This window comes from Gallinula chloropus, assembly GCF_964237585.1.
Source record: "Gallinula chloropus genome assembly, chromosome: 12".
In the NCBI taxonomy this organism is placed as follows: domain Eukaryota; kingdom Metazoa; phylum Chordata; class Aves; order Gruiformes; family Rallidae; genus Gallinula; species Gallinula chloropus.
The window spans coordinates 19,382,505-19,406,337 of record NC_140097.1 but is presented as its reverse complement, the minus strand read 5'-3'; the positions used below and the strand labels follow the sequence as shown (position 1 = coordinate 19,406,337).

At 37.0% G+C, this 23,833-nt stretch overlaps 2 protein-coding genes across 2 annotated transcripts in view; one reads left to right on the top strand and one right to left on the bottom strand.

Moving 5' to 3' along the window:
- CENPP (centromere protein P) overlaps positions 1–23,833 on the bottom strand; it is a gene marked incomplete at both ends in the record, with an annotated part of 136,337 nt that overhangs the window by 24,964 nt on the left and 87,540 nt on the right. The gene's annotated exons all lie outside the window — the stretch shown is intronic.
- ECM2 (extracellular matrix protein 2) lies at positions 10,045–23,802 on the top strand (the record flags this gene model as incomplete). The annotated part of the gene is made up of 9 exons (XM_084269727.1): positions 10,045–10,333; positions 14,169–14,357; positions 15,603–16,085; positions 16,409–16,524; positions 18,095–18,230; positions 19,491–19,648; positions 21,463–21,602; positions 22,709–23,035; positions 23,595–23,802. The coding sequence occupies 9 exons, from the start codon at positions 10,045–10,047 to the stop codon at positions 23,800–23,802; spliced, it is 2,046 nt and encodes a 681-aa protein (XP_084125853.1).

Sequence of the window (23,833 nt, the reverse complement as noted above, 5' to 3'; positions counted from 1 at the left end):
GCTGAAAATGTGAGCTTTCCAAGATGTGTGTATGATATTTCTAACAAAGAATTTATAAGTGCAGAAAGCAGAACGTTTCACAGCTTAATGTCTCACAACGAACATCTTGTCATTTCTATTAAAGGAACAATGTTCAACAAGACAACATCAACACAGAGCATAGGTTACACCTAAATCATTCCCTAAATACAGGCACATGTAAAATATTTTCAGATAATTCTGAAAAAAATTTCTGAAAAGTAAGACTTGCTACAAATAAGAGGGTTTTTAACTGTGGGAAGATCACTTTCTTTTTGGGGTGGGCGGAGATTAACGTCAATTAAATGAAAAATCTCTCCATGTACTCCATATGCACAAATTCCACAGAAGCTGAAGTGCTCATAATCCGTAACACCACAGGCCAATCAGTTTGCCACAACTTGCTTCAAAAATAAGAAAACTTTGATGATGATCACTTACAGTTTCCACTGTTTTAGTCAGTATTTTCTCTGTTCTACTCCAAACCACAGCAAGAAAAAAGATCTCTCCAAAACTTGTACAGCCTGGCTTCTATAATGGTTGTCTGAACCATCATAGCTTGGCAACTCATCACTGCAAATAATCCTGACTATAGTTCTACTTAGAGCCAAGAGCACTGAAAGAGCTAGTGAAGTTGGCATGAAAACACATCACCTTTTCTCTAATCTTGTTTAGAATGCATGGAATAAGAGGGGAAAAAATTATATACATCTACTTGAAGCAGCCCTAAATTTATAATTTTTTTAAAAAATCTACTATTTAAAAAAAAAGTCTAATACTTTAATGTCACCTTCAATCACGTTTTTTAACCAAGCATGCTATACACCCTTCCGAACCACCTCCAAAGTCCTTAGGGTCTGTTAACTATTACTAGAAATAAGAGACTGGTTCTGTCTGGAGAAAAGACAGCTTAGGGAAGTTCTAAGAGTAGCCTTGTAGTATTGAAGAGAATTCCAAGTACAGCTTTTTATGGAGGCGCATCCTCAGAAGGATGAGAGACAGAAATTTTCTCTCCGTGGCAGTCAGGCATTGGAACTGGCAGCCAAGAGAAGTTGCGTTGACTCTGCCCTTGATGCCTTTCAACACTAACCGACCACAAAACTTGGTCTGAATTCAGTTTTCACCCTGCTCTGAGCAGTGAGTACACTCATAAATTAAAAAGGTAATTTAAGCAATACTGTAAGCTAGTTACTGTCTAAAATAAGTGCTTTCTTTCCTCTAGTATGATAAGCTAGGTTACATCTGGCATTAAATTGGCCGAGTGAAGGCTTTTCTTGTTCGAGTCATATATTTTGTTTGGCCATTAGGCAGATAAAAAGATGATGTGTTTAAAAGGTACGATGCAGAGCTGACAGTTCATGGTTTCTATAAGCTGTGATCATAAACATTTACTTCAAGTCCTCTTTCTATAGTCATATCTCATCTCTCAAATTTCTCTCAAGCTGACCAATCCCAGATGCTTGACTTCTTAACTTTGCTTAAGAACTTATTTTTTTAAGATGTCCTCCCTATACCCTTCCAGCCTGCTGGCTTTCTTCAGTAATTCGGGTATTACACTTCATGCATTTTCAAGATGATTAAGAAACAGATGTTGTTCCTCCTCTGTTTCAGAATTCCCCTTGTAATTAACTGGCATTTCAGACAAAACCTGAAAATTTATAAGCCACTTCCACCACCCCAGATTCTGCTATATTAGTGTATACATCAACGTTACCCCTTCTCTGAGATTTAGAGCAGAGTCACAGTGGTAAACATGTTTTTCCTCCCACCATTCATTGCTGCAGGAAGAAGCAAAACTGATAAAAAAAAACCAACAGTACTATTGTACAGTAACTAATACTCCTCTTTGCTATGAGAGGAAAAAAGGCTACTGATGCCCCCAGGAATTTCAGGAAAAATAGATGTTGCAGAGAAGCGCCGTAGGAAGCTTTGCTTAGAGGGTAAAAAAAATTCAGTGGGGAAAGGATTCCCTTTGCCACTCACACTTTGGAAGGAATTCTGTAAGAACAAAAAGTATTATTCTCTAGTTCATAAATCCTTTTGTATTCTCTCATGGTATAGATGTCAGGAGCAGACATTTATCTGTTGCTGCTGTCTGAGGAAGCATACAGATGCAGAGCAGAGCAACATGTTACTGTCGTCACATGTCCAAAACTAAATCTCCATGGGAAGCCATTTAATATAAATATCACCTAAAGTTTGTGCTTCAATTCATCCTGTGCCAAGGACACTGATACTTGAAGAATCCAACTTTTGGTACGAAAGGCTGTGATTACAATACCCACTGTGATGAACAAGTTGTGTTGGGATAGCAGAAGAAACTTTTAGTCCATTTTGCAGGTAAGTTATATTCATAGGACGTGGCTAGCTTAAAACGCATGCCTGCTCTTATATACTTCCCTAGTATAGTTTTTAAAATATTCTAATCCTTCAAACCATTTCTACTTAATGTGGCAACAAATCAGAAAACTCAATTAGAAATAGTGAATAAATTACAATTACCAGAAATACCAAAAATTTCCAAAAAATACTTTATACCAGTATAGGGGTACAGGAACATTGCTGCCTTAAGTCGTGGGGTCGTTTCTGTTCACAGACGTGAGATTTAGACCAGCATTTGGAACAAATATCCTTTGAAGATGATACAGAAAACCACTACTGGTTGCCATCTAACAGGTACAGTTAAAGATATTCTAAAAAACTGTTCTAATGGCTATAAACAAGCCTGAAGCCAACCTGAATTTTCAGCCCTAATTTTCACTGAAGATTTCCTTGAATCATTTCCACTGGATAATTTCAGCAAAGAGGGAAAGCCGCCTTGGCCCTCTACAAATAACAAGATATAAGGAAAAGAGATCAGCCTACATTATATGAAGAATCCAAGCCAGATGCTCCAGGCTTCCAAGTTCACTTCACATATCCCATGGCTCTTGCTCAAGACACCAAGCAACAGCGCTTCTGTGGCAGCTTGCCGTAAGATATAAAATCATAAAAAGTTATTCTAGTTACAAGCTGCTGTATGTTAAGGCATCTTCATAGACACTAACATTCATATCACACACCTCATGCCAATGACCAGCCAAGGATACGGGATACGGAGGTACGGCGGCACTTACAGAGACCAAGCAGACGGTGGCACCTTGCTCTGCTCTTGAAGTGAATTATTCACATAAACAGAGTAAATATTACATCCCAAGGATACTGCAATGCTTCTCACTCAAACAGCAACTGCCTCAACTGCCTAAGTCTGAAATCATCTGCAGGGTCAACCTAGCCTGAGGTTTTAGCCAAATATACAGTATTTTTTCTTTCATTATTATGACAGGCAAGTTTGCATGGAATATTTTAATGAATAAAACAATATTGAAACAAGATTTAATTATTATTCTTACATATACTTAAATCTTATTGGAAGGGAGCAAATGATGCCCATTTTCAGACAGTACTTTTACAAACTAAACCCCTCCTAACACACCAAAGCCTCCACTCTCACCAATGCTTCCTGCAATTTTCAGACATTACTCTTTGTTGTAGCAAAGCGTAAGGTTATTTTCACAGAAAGGGAGTTTCTGGCTGTGTGTATCCCTCAGATTGTCTGTCTTGCTTAACAAAAATTGAGAAAAATATAAGCAAGGGTCGCACGGGCATTCTGTTTATACTGATGGCAGGTACTGCTAAGATCACAAAGCTACACTCTTATGCCAGGTAATCAGAGGAATGGAGGAGAAGAACAAACTGGATTATTTGTTTAGTAAAACAGTCTTTTCTTTGGATATTTTAATTTTGGTGCATGTAACAGAAATCCCAGGCAGCACCAGATACATCTAGGAGAAACTTCATTTTGGCATGGATATTAGAGGAGAATAGTGATTTAAAGGTGCCCACAAGGAAGACTCAATGTGGGTACCACCAGAACTATAATGCCTTCAGGACTTCTGCTTATGTACTGGAAAGAGCAATGTTATCAGAGGAAACAGTTGCTAATCAGCAACTGCTTTCTCTGCAAAACCCAGATAGTGGAACACACATACAATAAATCACAGAATCATTAAGGCTGGAAAAGCCCTCCAAGATCATCCAGTCTAACCATCCCCCTACCACCTATATTACTAACTAAACCATGTCCCAGAGGACCTCATCCAACCTTTCCTTAAACACCCCGAGAGATGGTGACTCGCCCCCATTCCAATGCCCAAAATTTCTCCTAATTTCTAACCTGAACCTCCCCAGGAACATCGTGCAGCTCCTCATAAGACTTGTGTTCCAGACTTTTCACCAGCTCCACTGCCCTTCTCTGGACACACTCCAGGGCCTTGATGTTTTTCTTGTAGTGAGGGGCCCAAAACTGAACCCAGTATTTGAGGCATGACCTCACCAGAGCTGTGTACAGGGGGATGATCAACTCCTTGGTCCTGCTGACTACATTATTACTGATGCAAACCAGTATGCCATTGGCTTCTTGGCCCCCTGGGCACACTGCAGGCTCATGTTCAGGCGAGTGTCATCTCAGATCATCTCAGAGGTCATCTCAGATCCTTAAAATTAGCAAGCCTTTGTGCTAACATGTGTGTTTTAGAGAAGTCTATATACTGGTTCAGTAACACTGTAAGAGATCCTTCAGTCTGCTTAGGATGTTCACTGTAATCTCATAGAGGAGACAAAATAGTGTCCCACTCAGTCTTGGAAAGCTTTTGAAAGGAAAGACTTTTCAAAAAAACAGTGATGACATGGCATAAGAAGGCTAGCTTTTAGGGGGTACTAGAATTCAGCAACCAGAGATGCCACATCCAAACCAGAGCCTGACATGAGCAAAGCCTGGCCAGATCCACCACACTAGCCTAACAGCAGGCAATCTTGTATCCCAGCTAGGCATGCTTTCTGGAGAAGTGTGCTTGAACACTATCAGAAGATGATGAAGCTTAATGGCTATAATCTGCAAGAGGGTAGATTTAGACTAGACATAAGGAATAAATTTTTCAGTGTGAGGGTGGTGAGGCACTGGAACAGGGTGCCCAGGGAAGTTGTGGCTGCCCTTCCCTGGCATGGTTCAAGGACAGGCTGGACAGAGCTTTGGGCAACCTGGTCTAGCAGGAAGTGTCCTCGCCCATAGCAGGGGGGTTGGAACAAGATGCTCTCTAAGATCCCTTCCAACCCAAAGCATTCTATGATCCTGAGCCAGAGATGGGAAATGTAAGAAGCTGCATTTAAATATATGATGAAGTGAATGCACGTCTCAAATAAATACATCATCAGTTACAAAAACAGTGTTTTAGCTGACAAGTATAACCATGAAAAGATCTAATTTGCTCCTCTTTCCCCCACTGGTGCTAGAACAAGTCTGGGCCTATTGTTTGCCTCACCCTTTACAAATCAATGTTTTTATAGCCGGGGTTCTGAATTTTGCCAGCTCATTTCAGATGCTGGCTTCATTTGTTAAGTTTAACTGTCTCTTCTTTTTAAACAGCTCCAGTTAAACTATAAAAGTTTAATATTTCTTCTTTTGATTTTGCAAAGCAAAGCACAGTAGAAATGGAATGACTATTTTAGGAGACAATGTGTTTTTCCAGTATTTCTCCACCACATACCGGCTAACAATTATGGTTAACTCAATGGTTATACCATTGCATGACTGTCTAAACATTTCTCAGATGGTGAATTCAAGCAAACAACAAATTTTTAATGTCAGAAGAACTCAGACAACTCCATCTACCAGGTAAATTTGTCATTTCTGAAGCTTAGCAGACTCACCAGCTCAAACCCTGACACTCTGCAGAAGCTCTATCTGAGGATGAAGGAAACAGCTCTGCTGGCGTATGAAGGACTTGTGGTAACGTACCATTATTCCCTCCCTTCCCCCTGCACTCCGTTCTCATATTTGGATTACTAACTTCACTGCAGCTTCTGCATAGCTGTGCTTCAGGATCATGTTTCAGGATGTAATTAGCCTTACAAAAAAATAAAGGCATTTTATTTTCCACGCATAAGCTACAACTTATGGTGAAATAATTGCTGTAAAGGGACAAAAGAACAATTTTCCATGCTAAAGCTTCAACAAAAAGGTTTGTTGCTTATAGATTACAGGTTACACAGCAGGAGTGGATTTAAAAAGATGAATTGAAGGAAAAAAGTTCTAATTTTAATAAGTACTTTTATGTTAAGGTTATGCTTGCTGAAATAATTATCTCTGTAAAAAAAATCTATGTTAAAATCATTCCACCTGGACACTAGATTTCTAAATCCATAAACCAGAACTGAATAAAACACACGGGTTTTGTGTCTTTTGAAAGCACTCCTTTTTCCTGTTCCTTATGCAGGAAGGAGAATTTCCAGCTGTGCCTTGTCAGCCTACGGACCGAACACATTGTGCTGCTTTTCATTTTCCTTAAGTGAGCTCTTTAGTTCTGCGAGTAACAGTATTAAGCTGATTCGCTGCACACAGAACAGAACAGCGCTTTGTCCCCAGGGAAAGAAGCTGTTTCAGACTTAACTAAGGAATCATCTAACATGTTTCAACAATCCCTACTGTTTCTCTGTTTGTTTTAAAGGTATCACAGTGATTTTGTTTCATTTGCAACTGGAGACTAAATGACACCAGGCAGAATCTGCTGTTAGGTTAGATTACAAGGTAAAATGTTTTAAATTTTAAATTACTGCTTAAAGCATGGTGTTGAATGGCTTAAACTACATGTTAACTTTGCAAATATGTATGAAATAATATTAGCTATATTTAGCAATACTGAACATGAATGCTTTTCTAGATAAAGCATGCAATACCAGTTGATCTGCTTTTTCTTTGTTATGAATGTTTGTCACGTACTCTAAGATTAAACGAACTGAAAGTGCAACTCATTTTGCTGGTATGGCTAAAATGTAACTTGTTTCTATGTAAAAAGTTTAAAGAGGAGTAAGTGAAAAAGCTTTGTAAATCACTTCAACCCCTGTGTACCATGAGAAATAACCTTGAGAACTTAAAAACATGTTTGAATTCAGACTGAATAGATAAACTGCGATACTCTGGTATTTCTAAAGGGTCACTACTTTAAAAATTAACTACTTCCATCAGCATAAGAGCAAAGTGACAGATCCTGAACTTACTGAAGATAAATATTTTGAAAGCTACAAACTATCGACCACATTCCATTATAAAAGTAAAGGTAATAAAGATGTTTACACATACTGTGTAATAATATAAACATTTATAGATTAAAAAAAAAAGATACAGTGAGGTAGTCATGTTGAGAGTATCTGGTAACTATAATAATTTAATTACATTCGCTAATAATTTTATTTTGAGGCAATAATTTACTACTAAAATCTTTAAAATTGAATAGTTTAAATTTTTCCCAAATTAAAAGCTGGGTGGCCCTACATTAAATATAATTTCCTGATAGATAATCAAGGATTCCAGTCATAGGCAGTAAAGGCCTCATGCATTTAAGGCCTTTTCCTTGTATTACACTCACAACTGGGGCCTTAAAACGTGAGACAACACTTGCTAAATAAGCCAAGGAAAGACACAGACACGTAGCTCAGCATTTCGCCTGCAAGGAGCGCCATTTGGATGAAAGCAGCAGTATTTCAGTACTCGAAGCTTTCAGCACTGAAGAGGAAACTTGGTGCAACTATGTGAAAATACAGCATATAAACTCACAGATACGCATAGGATTAGTTTATAGTGACATTATGGGGGGTGTCTTCTTCCTTACTTGGTAATTTTAATGTATTTTATAGAAACAAGTTTCACTTAAAAATAATTTTCTTTCCTATATGGTTTAATTGTATATTGAAGTTAGTAGCAAAACACCCAGACACAGTTTGTACTGTAATATAATGTAATTCACTCGATATTATTCCTGCCTTTTAAAAATACATGCATAAAGAATGGAAAAGTATTTCAGCCATGCCTTTATCTGCCTCTGGTCACAGGAAAAAATGGTTGAATGTTAAAAAAGCACAAACATAATATAGCAGCAGTGTAACTACATAGCTATGGCATTATTATAACGTATACTATAAAAATGCAACCATAATTAAGATGTCACTAACTCAACATAATGAATACACACGTTCAAGACATTTCTTTGTGTATGCAGTTTTCCCTAAGGGCTCTTCTGTGTGTTTCATTCAAACTGGTGGAACAGAAGTTTACTGTATAATTTTATAGCCAGTCATTACCATGCAAGCAAGTTAGAAACCAAAAACATGAGGTCATTTGTTCTGCAAGCCGAGGTACTAAGGAACAAGAGCTTTCTGAAAAAGAACAGACATCATCTATGCAGAGGACAAGCTCCTGCATCTATTTGATATGTTAACTAACAATATTTCTTTGTAAATAAAAGGCCAGTATAAAATCTATATAGCATTTTGGAATAACTGGTTTCTAATGGGTAGAAAGCAGTAAAGTCTGGATTAATTTCAAAAGCCTGCCATTACATGAGATGGTATGTGGATTTGTGTGAGAAATATCAAATTCCCTTTAGACGGGAATAAAACTATCAGCTTAACAAGTTTCTGCAAGTTAATATATACATTTGCTATAATATTTAAAGTTAAAATAGCTGAACACAGAAGCAATAATATCAGAAAGAAGTAAAAGCATACTGCTCTAAGCTTATTCACTGCCAACTTTCCATTTAAAAACCAGAATAAAAGAATTAAGCTGTGGAAAGCATAAAAACATGCCATCAATCACATGCCTTACGTTAAAGAAAATTAGGTGACTTGTACCAAAAAGATGACCTATTATATGAATCTCAAAATATCAAGATGCAGAAATCTTTTTAAAAAAATTGATTTGGGCAAAATCAGAGTTCTTTACTATTACTGCCCTGTATTTGTGCAATATAAATCACTATAATAAGACCATCTCCAAAGTGAAAGGTTACATGTTAAGTCAGGCTGACAAACATTAACAAAAAGCATTTTTTAATCCCTTAACACTTCATTAAGGGAAAAACACAGACATATTCTAAGCCTTGTCTTGGATACAAAGGCTAAGTGCTCTAAGTCTCAACTTCATCTCTAATTCTCATCATCACGAGAATACGAGTGTGTTCAGACTCTACTGCCTCAGTTACAATAGGCCACAGGACAAGAGCATTTCCTTTTTGAAATAATTATGCCACCCGAGCTGTGACAAATCACTAACAACTTTGGACACGTATAGCCCTACTCCTGAACCAGTATTGCCATTGCTGGATATGCTTTCTATGCACACTCCTGAACCTTGACTGCTCTGGTTGGGAATGCTACCTATTTCTGACAGTAAAGGTAATTTTTCTGTCGGAAGCATAAGGAGGTTGTAGATACAGAGTAATTTTCATTTGCTTCGAAAATAAACACAAAACACAACACATTACAGATGAACTTTTCTAGAATACCTACACTTAAAAAAAGCTTCCACTAGAAGAGTAGATCCAAAAGGTGTCCCCTGCTGCACAACTAATAAGATTCTGCTAAAGAAGTGGATGGCTAGAAATTGAAGGAACTTCACCATCTCTTTCAACTATGGAGAAAAATACCTTGCACAGAAATGACAAACCTAACGCACTTGGGACAGAGTATCAGAAATTAATTAGGCATTTTTCTGCTACTTTGCCAATCCCATGTTCAGAAATTACAACCACCTGGAAGAAATATTAGCAATCAAATAAAGTGAAGAAACACTTCACAGTTCTGAGGAAGTCCCTTGCTGGAAGCAGTAACAATTAATTAACACAAATGCCTGGTGGCACTGCAAATATGAACTAGCTCTTGAAATGCAACCCCAAATACAAAGCTAGCACCTATTTGAGTTAGACTATTGTCTTTAAGGGAAAAAACCCATAAACCTAAAATCAAACGCTTGCTTCAGCTCTCACAAGCCATTTCTTTCCAAGAGCAACCTTGGCTGTATTGTTCTAACATGCATTGGTCTACCTCCTTTGAAAAGTGCACCATATAACTGAATAATCATTAAAAACTCTTTAAGTATCTTAATTTTCCTCTTTTTTTCCCATTTCAGGATACTTTGAGACACACAAAACCATGCAGACTACATCAGTAGTCTATTATTTCCTGCTTGTCTCTCTGTGCATTGATTTTTCTCAAAATGAAACTAGTGCACCTCTCAGGAGACAAAGGAGAAGAATGCACAACAGAGGATTGAGAAGGGGCTCCTCAGCAGGCCACAGGTCCCCAAGGCAGCCACAGATGAGGCTCCCAGCTCCTGTGGTACCCAGCATACCTCTTATTAACATGGATGACGGCATTATGGGAGTATTTGACTCTCTCGTAGGTGTGGGTGGACAGGAATCTAGTTACAGTGTTTTACCAGGTAAGAATAAAGCCCCTCTACTACTCAGAGGGGGCCCATTTTTCTTTTGATTTAGAATGAAACTCATAAACTCATCAAAGCTTTATCTTAGCTCTACTTGCAACACATACTGAAATAAAACTCAGTTGCCTTTTTGCCAACCTGCTTTTGTTGCCTGTTATGACCATTTTGTTGTTACCAAATGAAGCTTTTGAATTCTCTCAGCCTTGCAGTAACACGTAACCGCAATGTTTTCTGCATTCTCATTTCTTCTTACGTAACAAACATTTTGTTGGAATATTTTCATAACTTCAAAGGTGTAGCAAGTCTGAGGGCCGCTTTGAGGCATTTCTTCCTCCTTCTATCTCCTAAATCAATTAACTTTCCACTGAGGCTCTAGCAACCAATTGCACCAGTGTTATTCAAAAAGGATTTAAGGATGCTTCTTCCCCCCATCAGTATTTTTCTGTTTTCAAACTCTGATTACTAACCAATTGAAAATTATTCAGAGGATAAAACACTTCGTTTCTTTTCATAGAAAGAGGTTCAAAGGTAGAAGAAAAGGCACTGGGATGTTGTGAGGAAACAATACAGGGTTGTGTTCACTCTACAACCAATAGATATAAAGACTTATTTACTTCTGTTTCAGCACCAAGGGATCATTATACTCAATTTTATGAGTAGCATAAACAAAGTTAGAATGTCCTGATTACCACTGTTTTACATAAAACAGTAATTTATTTTTATAACAAAAAAGTTAGGCCTTTTAATGTGTTACACATGAGACATAACCACAGGTGAGCTGGTCTCAAATTACAAAACATATTTGAGTCATATTTTCTTAGCAATTACTATTTATCATGAATCCTTACTGTCAAAAAGGCTGAACCATTTAAAATCAAGTAACTTTAAGCAAGGGGTTTTAATGGGAAAACTAGCAAAACCCTTGGTGATAGCATTTCTAGTGTGTACTACAATATTACTCTTGTAATACATGCTACTAATGTCAAATCTTTAATTTACAAATACTTTTTAAATTAAACAGAGGAAAGTGCCACATAAATAGCATGCACTTCATGTAAGATATTCCATTCTCTCTGTCAGAGACCATCAGTCATGCTGAAATAATGCATGGTTCTTCTCCAGTCCCCGCCCCATTTGTGTCTTTCTATCTGTGCTTGCATCCAAAAGCTGAGCTAAAACCACTGAACTCATTTTATTTGGAACTTCATGCTGAATTTACACCATATTTCCAAAGGTTAAAAGTCCTGTGCTCATCTGCCAAAGATTTGAACCACAAGGTATTTTTTAGTCTAGCTTTTAAAGTTCAAAATTTTTTCAAGTTCATGTCAGATTTGGAAAAAACATAGCCTATTAAATAATAGAACATTATTATTAATCATGCTTCAGAACAGAAGAAAATGCAATCCAAAACTACTGCTGCTACTTATTCTGCCCTTAGTAGCCTAAAACCAATTTACAGATATATGCAGGATGAAAATTGACAGTTTAATAGAAGTTTAGCAGCAACAAGCCCTTTCTCCTCCTTCCTCCATATAAAATTCATGTGAACTATATAAATTAGACCAACCAGTTCACCACAACAGAAGACAATTTGCAGTTGTTTGTCCTTTACAAATCACAGCCTGCCCTTTAGCAGCACAGAATAGCATCTACACCGTTGCACTATTTCCAGTATCTCCCAAAGCTCTCTTCTTCCTGCTCGTACCACCATACTGAAGGTATTCCATGGATGTACCTAGCCTACAGTGCATCAACACAGCCTTTGCTCTGTCTCACAGGGGTGAGGTGAATTCCAACAGGATGCCAAATAGGGGTTCCGCAAGGCAACAAAAGGGGACCTCTCTGCTTCTGAGCACACAAGCTTGTCCTGTCTCCTTAAGTAACTCTCATGTACACAGACAACAAGGCAATTTGTTAAAGAAGTGTGCAGAGGCCAAGGCCTGATACCCTGTATCTTAATGCTTATTCAGACAGTATTTGCACCAACTTCAGATACAGCCTAGTAGCTAAAACAAAATAAAGAATTTAAGGAAGCACAGAAGAATTTCAGTCTCAAGCCAGATATGTTCCTCTGGAACAGCTGACATTTTATTGTTTAACATGAGAAAGTGTAATGTTCTTTTTGTGTTTCCTTTGGAGATTATTTAAAAGAAATATTGTGGCTTCCTGGCAAGCACATAAAAACAACATCCAGAAGTCAGGATCCAACAAACAGCTGGATTACAGATACCTGGGTAGAAGGACAAGGGACTTACAAGCCAACTAACATTTGGCCTGGGCTAATTCATCTCCTCCTTCAGTTAACATGCCTTGAATTGATTAGAGCACAACTCTGTGTGGCTGAAATGATGCATACATATCCTGATCCTTTGAAAACACAACATGCAACTGTTTAAAAACTAATTTCTCCCCCTTTCCATTTTGAGAGAAATTAAAAAAAAATTGTTTAAAATTTTTTTTTTTAAAAAAATATAGAAGAACATCCAAACAGGATGATTCTGATAATTGATTTTTATGCTATAAACCAGGTTTCTATTCAATGTTTTTTAAATAGAAGGGCAAAGGAATAGCCTTGTTATGAAGCCGAGCGTAGGATCACCCTGAAGGACTTTGCAAAATGCCTGATTTCGAGTGAAACACTAATTCCAGAGACATTTTAAACCAAATATTTATAATAGTCTTGTCAGGATATTTAGAGACTATTCTAAGCACTCTTCCCTTTAAAACTGAACCACCAAGCAGGGACCACAGCAGAGTGTGGGAAAACAAACCCTGCAAAGAACCCCTCCCTCCAAAGACAATCTGTCTGTCACAAATGGAAGTCATTTGTGAAATCTCATTTCAGTTAAGGTTTTCCTACTGTATTAGACCATCTTCATGTGAAGTAGGAAGTCAGACCAAGTTGGAAAAGAGGAAAAAAAATTATTAATGAGGGAATGTATAAAGTAACTTCCAAATGGGTTGTCAGTCTGAATGGAACACTTCAGCAATGCATTCTTATAGTAATTACAGAAAGGAAAAGGAAGGTATGTTGGGACTACAGATTCTCACCAGATGCAGAGGTATGCACAAAACTAGGAGAAGGCTTGTTTGGGATGAGGAAACTCAATCTTGGCTCTCCTTCTCACACAAGACCAAAAAAAGCGCATTATGTTCAAGTGCAACATTTACCCTGGAGTCTGGATGAGAAATGCCCAGGGAAACTTTTGCTGAGATAGACTCCATCACAGGAAGGAAAGAGAGACTTGGAATAGTTTCCTTCCCATGTCTTCATGCTCTCTAAACAATTTGCCAACTGAATATCTGAGTATAGCTTACAAAATAAAGCTCTGGCATTTCTTTCTGAAAATTTCAATTGGTGGCCCGAGGAAATCTCAAGTTTTTGTAGATTCATGTTCAGTACCTTTGGAGACGAAGTATTTATTAATATAAGCTATTCAAGATGCTACTTTCCTAGCAAAGTGGTAAGTTGTTGGGTTTGGGTGTGGTGGTGTTTGGGGTTTGGCTTTGGGTTATCCCTCCCCCACCCCCGATAATGCAAGTTATAGGGAAGAGGAGGTATTTGCCACTTTACAAACCATTACAGAATGAACTTCACTTTCATTAAGGCTATGACCAGTCACTGTAAAGTGAATATCATTCCTACGAATAAGAAAGAAAACACAGATATGAAAATTAAGGAATAAGGATAAGATACTCAGAAGAGGTTGCATTGCACATATTTGTGAATTGAGAACAAAACAGTAGGGCTTCTTTTCAAAGTTCTAAATAAGCACCGTTGGTTTTATTTCAATTTAAGCTTTAACTCCAACTTTCTGTTTTCTTTTCTTAGGCAAGAAGGGGCAATGTGCAGCTAATGGGATGATTATGTATGATAAAGCTGTCTGGTCTCCCAAGCCCTGCGTTACCTGTCTCTGTTCAAAAGGCGAAGTGATATGTGATACAACCATGTGCCACCCTCTGAAATGTCCTAAAACTATTATACCTGCAGGAGAATGCTGCCCAGTTTGTTCTGATACTGGTACAGTACACCACAATATTTTACTATTTTAAAACTATATCATGCTACAACTAATGATATAATGGATTTCAAGGTACACATTATACTTTTACAGAGAAAACAAGTTTGAATTACATAAGAGCAGGTCATCATAATATCTACTCAAGTTGACTTCAGTTTCTTAGAGTAGAATGCTTGTTAGATGAGTTTGATACAATATTTAAAGAAAAAATGTTGTTAAGTATGCAATACAAAAAATAACTGGGAGGTGTTTTCCTTCTTCCCTCCTACCTCTACAAAATTTTGGTAAATGTATTAAGAACAAACATCTGGTTACATTTTATATCCTGCTTCCATATACATAATATTTATATTTACATATATATTTTTAACATAATAAACATAAGAAACAGACTGGCAAATCTTTGTTAGGACTGTACAAAGGGGCAGCTATTTGATACAAATCAAGAGAAGAAAGCACATAGGAACTGCAGAACTACAACCTTGCTTGTTCTGATAAAAAATTAAACAAAATCAGTATTTTTAAAAAGAAAATAAATGGTGGAGATAAAGATGAAATGTGATTTCCTTCCCCCACTTCCAATACCCTACATCTCCAAAGTACTGAACCATACACATTTTTCCATGAAATTATTATTTAGCCTTGTGTGTCTGCACATGCGACTACAGAAATGCACTGAGTAGAAACATGATAGAAATTAACCGTAGAACTAGAAGTCACATTGACTGAAACAACTAAACTTGCTGCATTTGAAAAGTAAAAGCTGCACTTGGGTGATGGAGGAAACACATTTCCCTTGTGAGCTTCCCACCTGCAGCAGCTCTGTCTACCTGACAGTCCCTTGTACAGAAGCCTTGACCTGAAATTTATTTAAATTATTTTCTTCCCACTCCCAGACATATTATTTTCCCTCCTTAGACACCTCCAACACAAAAAATAATTAAAAAATTAGTTAAAAAAGATAATGAAGGCTATATTAATTTTTCCCCTTTTCCAGAGTTGCAATGAATCATACAAATTCCTCTGTGTGGTTGGCTTAATCATTTTCCATCAAAACACGCTGTTTCTGGCAAGCAGTAACATAAGACCAGATTTTCATTCTTTCAAATCATATCCTAAAGGGAATATTGTTCTTCTACAGATAGCATATTTTTGGTGTATGAAGGGAACAATGTTTACTATACCTTCACTTTCGTGTCCTCTTACCAGACAAGTTTTCCTTTTGTTCTCATTGCCTCTTTTAGCTGCTGCTTTGGATTCCAGTATTATTTCACTGGATAACATAAGCGAGTTGTCTGGTGATTCTCCAGAACCCAATGACCTGGACAATATCAATGTTTTGCCATCAGCACATACTCAAGCTGAAAAAGATGAATTGCTTAGAAGAGAAGTGGTGGAGTTAAAAGAGGAAGAAGTTCCTAAAAAGAACGAAAAGAAAAGAAAAAGGAAAGGCAAAAAAAATCGACAGAAGCATAAATCCCATCGCAGGGAAAAGAAGCCTGTCACAAGAAAGGAAGCAGAATCAGAAGAAATACAATATGAAAGCGATGAAGATGATGGTACTTTCGGAATGCCATCTCATTTCCCGATTCCCGTTCCACCCATAGAAGCTCCTCCTTTGCCATCTGGATGTTCCACCTCAGACACCACAGTAAGCTGCATTAATGCCAAACTTACACAAATACCACCAATCTCAGATCCAGATCTAACAAGTCTAGACCTTACAGGTAAATGACGAGTCTACTTTGCACAATTTTTCTCATGAAGTGACATTATCCACTCTCACATGCAGTCAACAGTAGCATTAATACTTCGTTATTCCTTATCATAAAAACATATTAGAATCAACTGTATAGCTAAGCCTCTAAAACAATAAATTGAAAATGCTAGATTGGCTTACTAGTGTTACATACTGACATGAATAGATCTATGCACAACCATAGTGTGTAATACAACTATTTCCTTAATATATTTTTCATGTACAATACTACAAAACTCATAGGCATACTGTAATTCATAATTTAAATTACTTCCTTGAATTCTGTCCTAGGAAACAGTATCACTACTATCTCAGATGAAGCGTTCAATGGGATACCTAATTTGGAATGGATTGATCTGAGTAAAAATAATATTACCTCTCCTGGCATAGGTCCACGAGCATTCAAAGTAAGAAAGCCTGAATTGTCTACTATCTACTATCACTAATTATTGCTAAAAGTAAAGTTTCTCCTGCCTTTCAGTCTGTGACTCTAAAGCAGTTTGCACTTTGCATGAGTAACCGTCATAAAATGAGGATACAACTAAACCTGGCTATTTCAAGAAACCTCTCAGTGCTAGAGAACTTTGAATGACATTCACCAAGATTTAAATGTTAAACAAGAGAGAGAGAATTTTCTGATATTTCATCAGTAGCAGTTGAAAGATTTCAAACCTGATGGGCTTGAACTCCATTAATAACTTTCCCACTACATTAGTTCTGTAAAGCTAGTGCTCTTGGATTCCCAAAAACATCTGCTGCTGCCAGGTCTCACTATAAAAATCCACTCAAAACAGCTTAGAGTTGTTGTAATCAGTTGCATGCTTCCTTTTTGCTATCTTTAATGAGAAGCTTTCTCACTAAATAGTCAAAGAATCTTTCTACACTCTAGGGTCTTTTTCTTGCAGGAGGAATTTACATGTTAACAGGCTATTAATTGCATCTACATATTGCTTATGAAGACAGAATGATCCCATAATATCTGCTGATCCAAGCAAGTTCATATAGGCCATAATTCAAGAAGGAAGGCAGGCATCAAGGCCTTTCTTTCTCAGCTAAGATGAATACAAAAAGCATACGAACAACAAATCAAATTACCACAGTATGTTTTTAATTTTGTTTCCTGCTATATGTGATGCAATCAGTCTTCACATAGGGCTCTGTACCACCCCCTTGCATGTAACAGGAACAGCTTTGACTAATTTCAAAAGACTGCAGTTCCTACAACTCCTATGAAAACAAGTGGATAGAAAAGACAGACCAGGAACACGTGTCAATCAGGAGATAAACTCTAGTGAGTCTTACTTCACACCAGGCAGTTAATAGAAAACTGGAGGAAAACAGGCTTCTGTGCATCCACTGTTAAAACAGCTCCACTTTTTCCAGAACTGCTCACTACTGTGTGATTACTGATGTGAATTTATCAGAATTAAGCTACAATAATTTTTCATGCCAAATTATTAAACAGGCTGGAGTCATAAAAATCCCAGGGTGCTGAAAAAGTTGGTGTCATTATGCTTTTGTAAAGTAAATTTGCTCACCTACAGAAAACCACAAATATGCTCAAAAATGAGGAGTATAAGTGCATAATCTACAAGCACATGTCCCATATATTTTGAACTCCTAAAAACTGCATTAGTGCAGTAAGGTAATACCTACACAACTCAAAGGCAGTAGCAGTACTACAAATAGGTATCATTAGGTAGCTTCAGGGTGGCCCTATGAAAAGTTCATGCACTCAATCAAGCTTTTCCAGTCACATATCACATTAACTGGCAATGTTGTCAGTATTTAGCGCAAGGAAAGCATTTCATTAGATGGATAGGAGAAAAAAAGTTTAAAAATTCAAAATTTAACTCAGCAAAATCCTGCTGAAAAATATTAAAAATAATATACGTTTAAGAAAACATTAACTATATGTTTGACAATGTATTTTACACTTTGATAATCTAAATTCTCTTCTTCATCCCCATGGTTAAGATCCTGAAAAAGCTAAAACGTTTGTATTTGGATGGAAACATGCTGGTACATATTCCCTCTGAATTACCATCAACTTTGGAAGAAATAAAAATAAATGACAACCACCTTCATGCCATTGATGAAGACAGCTTACAAGGTATTTAGAAAACTAATACTGATCATATGAAAAGCAGAGAGTTCAACCAAATGCATCTGGTTTGATATAACCTGAAAAATAATAGCGAGTTTTTAAGTGCCATTTTTTAAAAGGTAACAAGAGCTGAAAGATTTGCATGGCAGTTTCTTAAAGTTATATTTTCCCTTCTTATGCAACTGTTACTCTCCCAAAGAAGCTTGTATTTAAGGCTACTAAGTAGAGATGGATTTGAAGTATGCTGAATATACTCTCCTGACCCATAAACTGATCACTGTACATGTGACGAAAAAATATATATCAATTATTTAAATTATATGCAAGTGAAAAGAATTTGATGTGCACTAACAATGAGGCAGAACATAACTGGAGTTAACCTTGAGCATTTTAAATCAAGTTACATGTAGACTGACAGAAAAAAAAAGAACAAAAGATGGGAACCTACCATGTCATAACTTGACTGACCTTTCTGCTCCCTTTCCTCTCCTGACAGAATGGTCCCCATGTAAACTGGATCCAGCTCACTACTCAGCAATACCAATGCTTGAGTGAGACAAAGAAAACTTAGGCCAAGGGCTGCAAGCAGCTTTCAGTTTAAAATGACCAAACCAGCACTGTTAGAAGGAGCTATACAAAGCTTTTGTTAAAGAAAAAAAAAAAAGGGAAAATTACATGGGCTATTTGTGAGGAACTTACTATACAACGGTATTTCTTGGTTGCATACATTGAGTAACACTGGTTTCTCCTGCAACCTGGATGGCTGAGGAACAACAGTATCATCTACCAAGGGTCCTCAACACAGTACAGTCAGTGATTGAAAGGAGTAAAGCAAGGGGGGAGAACCTGTGAGCCCAGAGAACAAGTAACAGCTGTTACATGTGTAAATGATGGAGACCCAAGAAGATCATTGGGTGCCGTACAGAGGTCAGCACCCACACAGCAGTCCAAACATCACATGCCCATATCTGTGAAGCATGAAGACCTAAAGGGCAGCATGACCCACAAATCCTGCAGCTGCCTTCTTTTCATTTCCAAGCGGGAGAAAAAGCTATAAAGCTCTAGTCCTCTAGTCAATCTAGTTCTACAAACTAATAAACAATATAATTCTGTGATTATGAGAACTTAAATGAAAATCTTTCTATTAAATTTCTTTTTCACTGTGAACTAACCTGAGTAATGTCCAACACAGTTAAATTTTAACCCTGCGTTTTACAAGATCTGAGATGGCAACAGCTAACAGAAATTCCAACTGTTTCTCTGCAGATTTGAAGAACTTGGTCACCCTGGAATTAGAAGGAAATAAACTCAGTGAAGCAAATGTCAGTCCTCTGGCCTTCTACCCTTTGAAAAGTCTCTCTTATTTGAGACTGGGAAGAAATAAATTCAGAATTATCCCACAAGGTCTTCCTGCAACTCTTGAGGTAAAAAATGAAAGCCAAATCAAAAAGCCCAACAGAATATGAAAGCTTCATTCTTCTGGGCATTTTTATCAATATTATTTTCCCCCTTCCCCTACTTACTGCCTTACTATCGTCACGTAGACATAAAATTATATTTCATAAATTTGATTCTAGGTATCCTAAACTAAACTATACTAAATAAGTCCTAACTAGTTATTTGTAGCAATTTACTTAGGTACCAACTCATCCCAAAATGTATCTGCATCTTTAGATATTCCCTTAGACCCAAGTCAGAAAACACTCCTAATACAGACATTTGGTACGTAAACAGCAAACATGGGGTTACCACGCAGAGTACAGTTCACAAGGCAGCAACAAGAATAATGAAAGATCTAGAAAACCTGTTTCATGAGGAAAGTCAAAGGAATCAAGACCTGAAAGAGAGAGAAATATTCTTTCAATGCCTATATTGAACTATCCTTCATTTTTGGCTGCTCTAAAACTCCATTTCCCTGGCTTTCCAAACTTCTGCTGAATTCCACCTCATTTGGGGTGTGTGTGGCTGTTCAAAGAAGACATTAATTTCTCTTCCCTGATGATTCCTCATTCCTTCATTTTTAATCAAGTAATTTCTTTGGTAGCCTCCCTGCTCATTCTCAGAATTTGAATGTGGTTGTTGGGGTGCTTTAGCCTGGTTTGGTTTTTTTAGGGATGCTGTCTGGAAGGTATTTTCTTCCTCCTTTTAAATCTCTGTCTAGTTTAATTCTCTGCTTACCTCAGTCGTTACTTCAAAGACAATGCTTGCTACCTATTAATTTCACCATCCCTCCTGATTGTATTTTTCCTTTTCTCTTTCTCATTTCAGTGTCCTCATATATGTTCCCTTTTATCCTAGGCATCTGCCATAGTCTGAAATGCAAGGGGGGTGGGGTGGGGGTGGGAATAAAATAAAAAGGAAAACCAAATCCAGCAAAACCAACAATATCTTTTCTATGACATTGGCTGCTTCTGCAGCTTTACTACAGCCTAATGTTCTCTATTACCCATTTGCTCACACATTACATTTCTCTTTGTCTTTACCCCTCCTGAAATGGAACAGGGAACACCTGGCAGGTTTTTCTCCACTTACACTAGCAATATTTAACTGTAAAGCAACAGTCAATAAATTTCCAGGCTACCAAGTTGCTTTATTCCCAAAGCCTTCCTCTAGGCCCTAAATTCTATTTCACATCCATGCCTTAGAGTATTTGTTCCGTTTTTTACTTCATGTTATGTTTATCCTAAATTACAGCTATCATCAGGAACTATTACAGTCATTATCTGTGTAAAACAAGCAGTTTAGACCATGCAGAATCAAAACATTAACATTTGTAAAACATTAGTATTTTATGTTCCTACAAATCTAGAAGTTTCAGAGTTCATGGGTGCCAAATAAAAATATTAAGAAAGCAAAAGCCTTAGTATTTTTCCCACTAATAGCTTTCCAAGAAGAAGAAAAAAAAAGGAAAAAAAAAAAGAGAAAGAAAACCAGTTTCCCCACCTTGTCACTCATCAGTCTGGTGTTACACACTCATACACTGTACAGCTTCAGGCAAGACGAGAGACAATTGTTTCTCTCTTTGGTCTGTCAGAGCAATCTGTACAAAGCAGAACAATTGCTCTGAAAAACCACATTTCTGAAAGTTACATCACGGCTACAGACTGATTTCTTTATCCAGAAGTGAATGGATACACGAGGTTATTTGGGTAACAGGCAAAAGCTACATTTTGAGGTTGCAATGGGAAAGAACGGTATATTTTGCTTTCACAGATTTTCTTTCCAAATGCACTTACAGGAGTTATACCTTGAAAATAACCAAATTGAAGAAGTGTCAGAAATTAGCTTTAACCATACAAGAAACATAAATGTCATTGTGCTAAAGCATAACAAATTGGAAGAGCACAGAATAGGACCTTTGGCTTGGATAAACCAAGAGTAAGTACAAATAATTTAAAATATAATTATTTTCTATTTCTGTGTTATTAGTGAATCAGATAATGAAACTGAACAAATCCATTTCAAATTAAAAATGAAGAAGTGCAAATATTTATTTCATTAAGTAATTTGTCTTAATTTCCTTTGCTTACATTGTATAACTTAGGAAGTATTTAGAGTTGGCTTTAAAACAAAAAGATCTTATTCCTCACTTCTGGACTGTATTAACATCAAAGCAGAAATATTTTTACTGGCCATCCAATGAAAAATGAACTTTAATTATGCATAACGCTTCACAGAATTATACAATAATTTGGTATAAATATACAATTATCTCACAGGTAATTAAAAGTAATCAAATACTATCCTAGCCTTATTTCCCATTAGACTAAAAATTAAAGAAGTAAAAAAGATGAAGGGAAGATTGTCCAGCCACATTGTGCATGAATAAAACATAAGCAGAACAAGCAATGAAAATGAAAGAAGCAAAAGATGATACTGCTTTTGATACTTCTGGTAACTTCTTTGCTAAGATACGGAGGGTACCTTGCCACAGCCATCAGCTGCAGTCCTGTCACCCGATGTCTGGATTTGTCAAGTGCATAATCTGAAAACTACCACAGATTTACTAATAACTTCTCTCACTTCTGGAAGTGAAGTACATTCAAATGATTCTAAACTAGCCAGTCACAAACAATTCCATTTCAAATGGGCTTTAGAATAAAATTTAAAAATCCATGTCAATGGGATAACCACTCAAGTCTCAAACTTCTTGTGTGTGTCTTTTCCATTATTGCAATTTAGCAAGTGCTTATCAATCACAAATTAGTCCCTTGAGTTTCCTCGATTCAACCTTCCCCCCATACTCATTACTGCAGATTTCTTCCCATCAACAGAAACATTGTGCCTGATTGATAATTAATGACTTCAAGTCTCTCTATTCCCAGAGTAATTACGCATGACCATGTTCCATAAAAAGCATTCTGTTCCATTAACAGAAACAAATTTCCCTCTGATACTTATTTCCTTGCAATCATGTTAAGCATTATTTTCTACAGAAAGTATAAACCATGCGGTTTGCTTTGTTTTGGTCTTCTTTAATGCAGGAACTTGGAATCGATTGATCTCTCTTATAACAAGTTATATCATGTTCCCTCCTATCTGCCAAAATCGTTACTGCATCTGGTACTTGTAGGAAATCAGATTGAAAGAATCCCAGGATATGTTTTTGGTCACATGAAGCCAGGGCTGGAGTATCTCTACCTGTCCTTCAACAAACTTACTGATGATGGAATAGATCCAGTATCATTTTTTGGAGCATATCGCTCCCTGCGAGAGCTGTTTCTGGATCACAACGAATTAAAGTCCGTCCCATTCGGAATTGATGAAATGCGAAAATTACGTTCTCTAAGACTCAACAATAATAAAATAAGGTATTTTTCAAGCTCTTTGTTACATTGATAGAATTAAAATAGATATCACAGGATACACTTTTCTTACATCTAAGCAAATATTAAGAAAACTCCCAACATTCTGAAGGAGGAGCTAAATCCTACGTTTTCTACTGCAGTATTTCTGCACACAACGGGAGAAAAATGAGACTTTGCTCTTCCTCATGGCTCTTGAAAATGGTGTTGAGTACCGGTTCTGTCCAGGAAATTAATCTGTAATACTGCTTGGGCCACAAAAAGCAAAGGAACAATAGAAGGAATGATAGATAGAGGATCTTATGTGTGTTATACAGAAAGTTTTTACTCAGCAACACTTGGCAATACTTTCCTCAGGAAAACTACATACGATATAAATATGAAGGTAATGCAAGAACTTTTAAGAAAGTAACTTGTGTAAGTCCTCAATAAATATATCACTGAGAATATGTAAAGTTCTGATTTACATTTTCAAATCTCTAAATAAATAGTATCTCTCAAATAAATTATGAAGCCATGGCTTAACTTGAATAACTAAAATATAATTCCTCCCACAATGTCACAGGACAGTCCCTCCAGAACGCATCTGCAGGACTCCTCGCATCACTGATGACATTCATGAGAACAGTGAAGAGGAGGAGAACGAAGAGTCACGCTTGGAACATGTTCATCTTGAAAACAACTATATCAACACAAGACAGCTATCACCTCATGCATTTTCATGCATAAGATCCTATTGCAGCGTTGTTCTTAAACCACAGAAGCGCAAATAAACACCCAACTTTTGCATCGTGAAACCTATCT